Below are 10,000 nucleotides of genomic sequence, written 5' to 3'. Positions count from 1 at the left end.
GCGCACGTCTTGTTTCGCACGCATCGCATCACCAGATCCAAGCGCAGTACCGCGGGTACCGGACGCGAAAGCACCTCAAGAAGAGGGACGAGGCAGCACGCGTCATCCAGCGCAACTGGCGGCGCACACGCACGTCCACACGCGCATGAGCACAACCCAAACACCACCCACTCAGTTCCTCTTACACGTGTACCCCCTTGCTTCGTTTGCTTCGCTTCTTCTTCTTGTTCGTCCTTTGCCCGTTCATGTCTGCCCTCTCTGATCGCTCTCCTTCGACCTCCGCCAAGTCCCTTCACATCGCACCACATGCTGGGTTGAGTATGGTTCAATTCAATGGAGAAATCCGGCGTTGCGCGTGTGCCACATCACATGAAACAACAAAACAACGCACTGCACAGAGCAACTCTTGCAAGCAGGTAGGTACGCAGCACACAAACAGGGACACTCATCAGACGAGGGGCCTACACGTTACACAACTGGGCTGTTGTGTGCACACGAAATGCTAAACAAAGGAAGAACAAGAACATCAACATGTGGTGGAGTGGTTGGCCGGAGCGGGGAACGCACCACAGCAACAATGACGACAAAACCACGACGGCACCAACAGTGACACAACCAATAGCGCATGATGAGGAGAGGGGATGGAGGGTGCGTACGTCAACGCTCGGGGTGTGGCACCAAGCAGATGCAGCAGCACCTGTGATGGTGCTGCCTCATGCCAGAGGCCCCCACGCCACGCCAAGGCAAGCTGCCTAGTCCTGGCGGGGCTCGGGCGCGTCGTCCCTGCGTGGAGAGGGTGAGCGGGAGCGGCGGCGGTCGTCGTCGTCGCGCCGTGGAGACGGAGAGCGGGGGCGAGGGGAGGGGGAGCGGCGCCGGGGAGAGGGCGAGCGACGGCGCGGGGAGGGGGAACGGCGGCGCGGCGAAGGGGAGCGACGGCGCGGGGAGGGGGAGCGGGGACGAGGAGACAGGGAGCGGCGGCGTGGGGAGCGGTCGTCGCGTGGGGGTGGCGGGCCGCCCTCACCACGGTCCTCGACAAGCGTGACAATGTCGCTGTCGCCGAGGTGGGAGCGGAGCTTGCGCTCGTTGAGGTTGCGCAGGGCCCACTCCATGTCGTCCTCACGGCGGAACTCCACAAGGCCCGTCCCGTCATGGAACACCTCCGCAAACAGCACCTCGCCGGCCTCGCGGCAGAAGTCCTTGACGTCCTGCCAGCTGGCCGTGCGCGGGAGGTTGCTCACGCGCAGGCGGAATTCCGAGTGCTGGCCGTTGAAGGCGCGGGCACCACGCTCGCGGCGGCCGCCGTTGGCAAACTCAACCCTACATGTGCACAGTGCGGATGCAGTCGCACACACGGGAGGAGCGACAGAGAGAGAGAGAGAGAGAGAGAGAGAGAGAGAGAGAGAGAGAGAGAGAGAGAGAGAGAGAGGAATAAAGCAACGGGCGAGATAGAGGCAGTGGTGCAAGTGCGCGTGGGTGAGATGGTGCTGGCGGAATAGGCAAGCGTGAGGACACAAACCACAACCAGGACAAACACAAAATGACAGTACAACGCACAATGGTCAGCCAATCCCAACACGGACTTGCTGTTGGTGAGGGTGTGAGTGCGTGTGGGTGGGAGGGGGTGGGGGCAGAGATGATTGTGGCCGTTCGTCTCCGTCCTTCCTTCCTTCCTTCCTTCCTTCCTCCTCCTCCTCCTCTAGCGAGCGAGCGAGCCGGCCAGTGAAGCAGCGGCGGTGGACAGCGCAAGGAAAGGGCAAAGGGGAACAGCTCGAGGAAGGAAGAGACAAGGATGATAGAAGGAAGGGAGAACAAAAGGAGAAGGATGGGGGAATTGGGCGATTGGAGGCAAGAGATGAAGAAGGACAGGAGAGTGTTGAAGACGTTGTGGGGAAGGAACAGAGCCACAAACAGACAGCACTTGCCCCACCAAACAAAAAGGGGGGGGGGGCGTGCAAGTGAAAAGAAAGAGGACTGAAGAAGGGGACGGCCAAGAAGTTCCTTCGGTTGCAGCGAGGGAAAGCCCGAAACAGGAAAGCCCTGGTGGTTGGTTGCCCGGCCCGTCCACCCTTCTTGAGAGAGAGAAAGAGAAGGTCCCATCCTCCCGCTCGCTCCAGAAACCCCACAGGTGCACGCGCAACGCCAAAATGGTGCTTCAATCCTCCCCGAGCCAGTTATCCCGAGCACCCACTCCAAGAGGCAACCGGGAAACTAGTCACGCCGCACAGAACAAGCAAGTCACAAGCAAGCCATAAGCAAAGAGAGAAATGACAGCCGCCACAGAACGACCACGCACGCGCGCACGCATGCAATTGTGGTCGTAGTTGTGGAGCGTGCACTCGCTTCAGCGGTAAGCCCAACAACAACAACACCAGCTCACCAACCCTTCACTTTGGTTGAAGTGGGGAGGGGGGGTTGCTTGGCTTGACGCGCACAGCACAACACTGCGCAATACTCGACACACACACACACACAATGTCACTGAGCGAGTATGTCGTGGGCTCAGTCGCTCTTGTTTCCCTCCCCAATCTTCCAATCTCTCAGCTTCAAACCAACCAATCCCACATGCTGTTGTGTGGCATTTGCTCTCACTTCCAAGACCACCACACAGTGGAACACGGCATTACCTGAGGCGGCCACCGCCAAACTCGTAGCCATCCCTGCGGCGGACAGCGTCCTCGGCGTCCCTGGAATCCTCAAAGGAGACAAAGGCGTAGGGCCCCTTGATGGTGATCTCCTCAATGCGCCCAAACTTGTAGAACAAGTCGTCAATCTCGCGCTCGCGAATGTCGTAAGGCAGGTTGCCCACGTAGATGCGACGACGGCTCATGGCTGACTGGTGCGTGTGCTTGTTGCGTGTGTCTCGCTCAGACGACGACAAAGGAGAACAAGAAGTGGAGGTGTGGATATGGGGGAAAGTGACCGGTTTGGCTGTTTTGAGGCAGAGGCGCACGTTCACAGCTGAAATAAGTGCGCACTGCTGGTGGTGGTGGATAAGATGAGACAAACGGTGATGCGTTGCAAATTGTACGTTGGTGAATTGCAATTGGCAATCCATACTCGACTGTCCGCGAACCGTTTGAACCGTCGATGAGCTTCAGCAGCACCAATCATCACACACACACACACACACACACACACACACACACACACACACACACACACACACACACACACACACACACACACACAGAACGCACACACACACACACACACAGAACACAAACAGATCACACGCAGAACACATGACAAACAACGGCACTGCCGCTGTGCGGTGTTGGAAGAAAGAGTTTATCGGGTGGGTGAAGGAACTGCAAGCATCGGCGCAGGCACGCAACAGCAGACTCCGACACGTGTACGGACGAGCAGTCAAGAGCCTGCGAGCACACAGCGCCCCTTTGTACACGCCGTTCCAAGCCGCCAAGCTCCCCTACATTGGCGAAGGCACCGTCAAGATCCTGCACAAGAAACTTCTGGCCCATTGCCGAGAAGAAGGCCTGCCCATACCCAACTTTGCAGAGCACGACACCGATGCCGGTGGTGACGACGATGATGACGATGATGACGATGACGACGACTTTGACGATGACCTGCTCCCGTCTCAAGTGAGCAAGAGAGTGAAAACAGCCACGGCCAGCAAGAAGAAGAAAGGCAAGAACACAAGCGCCAAAGGAACACAGCGGGCCGCGCTGTCGCAGATTGACAGCAACGCATGTGCACAAGACAACGAGGCAACAGCGACGACAAAGGTCGCAGCCAAAAAAACGAGGACAAAGACAACACGTCCTTACGTGCCCCGGAAGAACTCCGGCGCCTACGCCCTCCTCGTTGCACTGCACAAGGCGTCACTGAACCCAGAGTTCCTCGGCTACGTCACCAAGCGCGAGCTCATCCCGCTCGCGCAGCCCTTCTGCGCCACATCGTTCACTATTTGTGACAACGGCTCGCGATACACGGCGTGGAACAGCATGGCCACCCTCATCAAGCGCCAGCTCATCTCAAAGTGCAGCAACCCCGCCAAGTACTCGCTCACATCCGAAGGCCAGCAGCTGGCGCAGCGCCTGTATGACATTGAGACCTCCACAGACATGTCACCTACAACGTCACCTTCAATGTCATCATCAACAACATCTTCAGCCACATCATCGTCCTCGTTGTCATCGGCTCAAACATCAACAGGTGTACCGCACACGCTGCAGGTGCACAGCGAATACAGCGCTGACAGCGACAGCAACGATGGCACTGTCATGGTGACGCAGCCATCCACCAGTGGAGCGGCGGCCACAAGGCAACCAACGGGCCATCAGCCAGCAGCATATGTGCACCATGACAATGCAGCTGCCCCAGGTTCACATTCCGTGGCCGTACCAGCATTTTCGTGGGCTGGTCGACAACACGTCCGCAGCACTCAGCAACAGCACCAGAGCGCATCAGCTCACGTGGGGAATGGGCCAGCAGCCCCCACGCGTGCAGCAGCCCCCACCACTGCACCCTCTCACCTCTGCACACCACCACGCCGGCCCGCGACCCTTTGTGAAAACTGCGACTCTTCCGTCCCCACAGTGCACGTGCGTTGTGGTGTGTCTGTGTGTGTGTGTGTGTGTGTGTGTGTGTGTGTGTGTGTGTGTGTGTGTGTGTGTGTGTGTGTGCAGGACAGCGGTTAAACTGCTCTGTGTAGCAGTGGAAAGCGATGCCGCCTGAGTGTGCGCCAGCTCAAGCTCACCTTTTTCTGCCATAATTTGCTTGCATGTGAACCCCCAACGTACACACACATCAGTGCAAGGAGTGCGATGAAGTGCTTTGTGCGCCCTGTGAGCGGTTTATCCACCAAGGCCGCAAGCGTTCATCACACATACGCCGCCCCATCCCCACTCGCCGTTCCCCACGGTCAGCGTGTCTGTGTGTGTGTGTGTGTGTGTGTGTGTGTGTGTGTGTGTGTGTGTGTGTGTGTGTGTGTGTGTGTGTGTGTGGTCTGTTTGTGAACTTTTGTGCCTGTGTGTCTGTCGCCGTCTTCGTCGTGACTGGCTTGGGTACTTGGCGTTTTACTTGCCTTCCCGAAAGTCTGTGTGCCTGTCTTGTTTTGTCCTGTCTTGTGTATGGCACAACTCATGCTGCAGCACAAACAAGCAACTACAGACTGCAGCGCCTGCGCGCCCGCAAAAAGAGGGAAGGGAGAGCTCGACAGCAAGAATTGAAAGGCAACGCAACGCCGGTGGCGGTGTCATACAGCACACCGCAACGAGCAGCACTGACAGCAGCAGCCACGCATGCGTTCGCAGCAGCATCGCCTTCACGGCACGCTCTGCACAAGTTGAACGACGCGAGGGATGCGGGAGCAGACGTAAGCAGCCCCATACACATGCTGATTGATGACGATTATGATGATCATCATGCTGATGATAGTGACGATAGTGATCATGACAATGATGGTGATGATGGTGATGATGATGATCAAACCGAGGATGGTGTGATGGGTCGCGGTAAACGCGACAATAACAGCAAACGCTCGTGCCTCGAAGATGGAAAGGACGACGGTGGCAGCAGGAGCGGTGGCATTGCAGACAGCACGAATAATGACACGCTCCACGACGACAACAGCTGCGACTGGTTCACCGACGATGATGGTCATGGCGAAAACTCCGGTGTTCCCCGTGGTGCTGACACGAATCATGATGACATGCCCAATGACACCACCGCAGACACAACCCTGCCCCACACGCCTCTGCAGCTCAGCCTTTGTGATGATGGTGCTGGTCCAATGTTCAGTCCTTTTTCACCCCTGGATGCAGACAACCTCTCGGCGTTTGCATCGCACGCAACTCCTGCTTCCAGCACCAAACGGTCAGTGTGTATACTTGTGTGCGTGTGTTGGGGGGGGGGTTGCGTGCACCTCTGTATCTGCGTGCTCCCCTACGTGTGTGTGTGTGTGTGTGTGTGTGTGTGTGTGTGTGTGTGTGTGTGTGTGTGTGTGTGTGTGTACTCCTCTGTGTGTGTGTATGTACCTCTGTGTGTGTATGTACCTCTGTGTGTGTGTGCGTCTATGTGCTGCACACCTGGCATATGATATGCTCGTCACAATTGCCCGTCGCAGCAGAAAGTCTCACTCATATGCACACTGCCGCTGCTTGTGCTCTGCGCACATCATCCTTCCATGCGTAAAGGTATGAGCAGCTGTCGCTGTCTGCGCGAATTCGCCGCCGCGCCGGCATTTGTGCGGAGGCATCGCCGACACTTCCACAGCGCAGTCGCACACGCAGCAAGTACAAGAGCGCAGCGAAGACAGCCGCTGCGTCCACCAAAACAGTGGCTTTGAACCGTCGACGGCGTATTGTCAGCAGCAGCGATGAGGATGACGATCACGACCGTGATGATGTGCATGAACTTGAGAGTGATCATGTCCATGGCAATCATGACAACCCTGGTGGTGATGATGGTACCACTGACGATGATGGCGTGACACGTACACCTGCCCCAATGGAGGCCATCCATTCAACAAGCACGCCGCATGCCACCATTTCTCGTGTCGTACAGCTTCGCAACAACACGAGATTGAGAACCGTCACCGCATCATCGTCGTCGCCAACAACAACATCAGTGGCCGCGGCGCTGGGGGACGTGGATTCGCCAACAGCCTCTGGGCGAACAACGGCAAGCGCCTTTGTGCTGCAGCCTGGCGCATTTGACATTGTGCTGCTGGTGGACGTGATGGAACACACGGGCTCACGTCGAGACAAGGGCATCATACAGGTGCAAAGCGGGACGATGTGATGCATGCGCATGTGCAGGACCGCGTCAGCGTGTGCAATGAGGAATGTGGATCACTCTCAAACTTGCTAAGTGATGAGCAAGGCTGTGCATGTGCTGTCATGATGTGCCATGCTTACAATTGCTAACAAATGCTTACATGTGCTTGCATGAAACGCACCTGCTCTTTGGTCACTGGCAGAAACGGCTGTCTGACCTGGGTGTTGCGTGCGAGGTGCGCAAGCTCTCCGTCGGCGACTTCATCTGGATTGCGCGCGAACGAACGTCTCCTGTCCTGGGACAACTGCACCCGCCGCCAAGGTGCAGCTGCATTCCTCCATGTGATCATGCATGTAGGCACATTTACATTGTTGCTGCTGCTTTTGTCGCTGTATGATTGCAATGTTGAGAATGCGTGCTTAGTTGGTCCTCCCTTCACATGTGCCCCACTGGCCTGCCCGACTACTGTCCTTTTTTCCCCGTCTCTGTTTGCTGATACCTGCATCTGCCGAGCTAAAAGTGTAATCACCGTTCGCTTACGCGTCGTGCGCTGCCGCTCACTGCTGTTTGCCAGGCGGGAGATTGCGCTTGATTACGTGGTTGAACGCAAACGCATCGACGACCTTGCATCAAGCATCATGGACGGGCGCTTCAGCGAGCAGAAGCGCCGTCTCGCCGCCTGCACTGCAAAGCACCCAATTTACCTCATTGAGCACTACGGTACGCCTGGGTGCTGCTGCTGCTGTGTGCGGTTGCGTGTGTGTGCGTGTGTGTGTGTGTATGTGTGTGCGTGTGTTTGAGTGTGTGCGTGTGTGTGTGTGTATGTGTGTGCGTGTGTTTGAGTGTGTGTGTGTGTGTCTGTGTTTGTGTGTGTCTGTGTTTGTGTTTGTGTGTGTCCGTGTCCGTGTCCGCGTCCGCGTCCCTGTGTGCGCGCGCTGTGCATGTGCTTGGTTCATTGTTGTGTCAGCAAGTTGCAACCGTGTCGTTGGCTGGCACTTGATCCCTCCACTGTCTCTGGCGTCACACGAAACCGACCCATCTGCCTCATCCCAAACACACACCACGACCATGTTGTATCTGTCGGCAGGGCGGGGCGACTCTGCGCGACTACCGGCCGCGACGCTGCGCCAAGCCGTGGACAACGCCTACTGCCAAGGCTTCTTCGTTAAGGAGACAGCCAGCCTGAATGCAACTGTGGCGTACCTGACGCTTGTGACGCGCTTTCTCGAGCAGTCCATGCAGCAGCGACCGGCCATTGCCAGAGGTGAGGCTGGCACGCCACGTTGCACATACACACACGCATGCATACATACATACATACATACATACATACATACATACATACATACATACATACATACATACATACATACATACATACATACATACATACATACATGCATACATACATACATACATACATACATGCATACATACATACATACATTCGCACACACCCTTTCTCCCCCCCCCCCCCCTGTCGTTGATTCAAAGAGATCTTACTCCATGTGCATGTGCATGTATGTTTTTTCAGGCCGGGGAGCGAGAGCACTGCTAAAGAACTTCCCATCAGCACATGTTGGTGATGAGTTTGGCGAATTCAACGAGAGCAACGTCAAGTCTCCGGTATGCAAGCTGAAGCAGTCGCTGTAGAAATGTTTCTCCTGCTGCAATCTCATATCTCATAACATACTCCGGTCCAAGGAAATCACCCAACACATACACATACAATTCTCTCGGTTGGCTGCTGCAATCACACGCACGCACGCACACATGCGCACACATGCGCACACTCACACACATACATACACACGAACACACGTACGTGCACATGAACACGCGTACCTTCCTTTTCCCGCCTGGTTTTGTTTTCTGCCCGTTGCCAGGAGATGACGGCGTCGCAGATGCTCATGACACAGCTGATGCACATCTCTGGCCTGACGCAAGAAAAGGCCGTGGCCATTGTGTCCCGCTATCCAACAATGGCAGCCATCACCAAAGCAGCGCATGAGCGTACGTGTGCATGGGTCTTGGTGCGTGAAAGAACGTCTTGTGCGCTCGGGTGTGTATGGTGTGACGTGCTTGACAACGAAATTGTTTGCGTATCGCAGTTTGCCTGTCAACAACCCCATCCGTACTCACGACACACACACGCGCACACATATGCGCACAAATGCATACACACACGTTCATACATACATGTATGTGCTTGCGCCTGAATACATGACAGAGGAGCTGCAGAAGACGCTAGCTGCGATGGAGTTCACCACGCGTCAGGGCACAACGCGGAAGATTGGGCCAACACTCGCGCGTGTGATTGCACGCTTGTATGGGGCTGCGTGATCATTCAACCAGCCCTGCGGTGCTCCGCACCTCCGTTTGTGGGCAGCAGCAGACAAAATCACCGCCGCCACCGTGCTCCTTCGCTTTTGCTGACTGCGAGATTATAATTGCTGACGTTCGTTCAACCTGGCATGTTCTTTGTGCTCCAAGTACCAACAACAATTAGACAACAACAAACAACAACAAACAACAACAAACAACAACAACAACAACAACAACAACAACAACAACAACAACAACAACAACAACAACAACAACGCACGCATATGCTTGCTTAGTTGCGCTGAAAGTCGCACAAAGTCTTGAAACGGGGAGATGAAGCGAGGGCAGATACGCACGGATAAACAGCTTAGAGGTTGCACAGATGAAAGCAAGAGGAAAGGCCACGTTACAACGAGCGATTGGTTGAAGTAAATGCAAGAAACCAGCAAGAAAGCAGAGACGCAACAGAAGGACACAGCAAAGGACAAGCCACAACAAGACGCCACACATCTCACCACCACCTCCACTGAAGAAAGTCAAAGCTCATCACACGCCATCAAAGCGCACAAACAACACGTTGAAGCGAGGGCATGCGCCATCTAGCACGCAAACACGCTGGAAGCACATGGCAAGTGAGTGCAATGGTCGCATTCCCGCCCAATACAGGCAGTCGCGTGTCCACTCACATCATCTTGTTTCGTTTCCTGCACATTTCCCCGTGGCCTTCCTCATCCCCCTCATCCTCGTCATCATGGCCATCATGATCATGATCAGCATTGTCTTCACCATTGGCATCATCGCCCTCCTCCTCTTCCTCCTCCTCCTCCTCCTCCTCCTCCTCCTCAACATCATCATCGTGAGCGTCAGCATCATCATGGTCATCATCAGTCGCATGATCATCATCAGATGATCATCATCATGATCATCATCATGA

General features: G+C 55.6%; 5 protein-coding genes across 5 annotated transcripts in view; 3 read left to right on the top strand and 2 right to left on the bottom strand.

Annotated features, from left to right (window-relative positions):
• PTSG_09946 (uncharacterized protein) overlaps positions 1-394 on the top strand; it is a 6,374-nt gene extending 5,980 nt beyond the window's left edge. The window contains exon 18 of the mRNA XM_004989254.1: positions 36-394. Coding sequence (XP_004989311.1) covers positions 36-149 — 114 coding nt within the window. The 3' untranslated portion in view covers positions 150-394. The remainder of the gene's footprint in view (positions 1-35) is intronic.
• On the bottom strand, positions 308-2,957 carry PTSG_09945 (splicing factor). The gene is made up of 2 exons (XM_004989253.1): positions 2,625-2,957; positions 308-1,317 (listed from the first exon to the last, which is right to left on the bottom strand). Exons 1-2 carry the CDS (start codon positions 2,825-2,827, stop codon positions 753-755), a joined length of 768 nt encoding a protein of 255 aa, XP_004989310.1. The 5' UTR covers positions 2,828-2,957; the 3' UTR covers positions 308-752.
• Positions 2,958-3,242: 285 nt separating this feature from the next.
• PTSG_12965 (uncharacterized protein) lies at positions 3,243-4,698 on the top strand (the record flags this gene model as incomplete). Its single annotated transcript, XM_004989252.1, has 3 exons — positions 3,243-4,344; positions 4,403-4,565; positions 4,650-4,698. The coding sequence occupies 3 exons, from the start codon at positions 3,243-3,245 to the stop codon at positions 4,696-4,698; spliced, it is 1,314 nt and encodes a 437-aa protein (XP_004989309.1).
• Positions 4,699-5,356: 658 nt separating this feature from the next.
• Positions 5,357-9,084, top strand: PTSG_12964 (uncharacterized protein; the record flags this gene model as incomplete). Its single annotated transcript, XM_004989251.1, has 8 exons — positions 5,357-5,838; positions 6,159-6,744; positions 6,944-7,062; positions 7,316-7,461; positions 7,829-8,005; positions 8,276-8,367; positions 8,628-8,754; positions 8,972-9,084. 8 exons carry the CDS (start codon positions 5,357-5,359, stop codon positions 9,082-9,084), a joined length of 1,842 nt encoding a protein of 613 aa, XP_004989308.1.
• A 528-nt stretch (positions 9,085-9,612) lies between these two features.
• Positions 9,613-10,000, bottom strand: part of PTSG_09943 (uncharacterized protein) — a gene marked incomplete at both ends in the record, with an annotated part of 2,093 nt that continues 1,705 nt past the window's right edge. Inside the window, one exon of the mRNA XM_004989250.1 lies at positions 9,613-9,665. Within this exon, the coding sequence (XP_004989307.1) occupies positions 9,613-9,665 (53 nt within the window). The remainder of the gene's footprint in view (positions 9,666-10,000) is intronic.

This window comes from Salpingoeca rosetta (genome assembly GCF_000188695.1).
Source record: "Salpingoeca rosetta unplaced genomic scaffold supercont1.30, whole genome shotgun sequence".
Taxonomy (NCBI): domain Eukaryota; class Choanoflagellata; order Craspedida; family Salpingoecidae; genus Salpingoeca; species Salpingoeca rosetta.
This window is presented reverse-complemented; position numbering and strand designations above follow the sequence as displayed.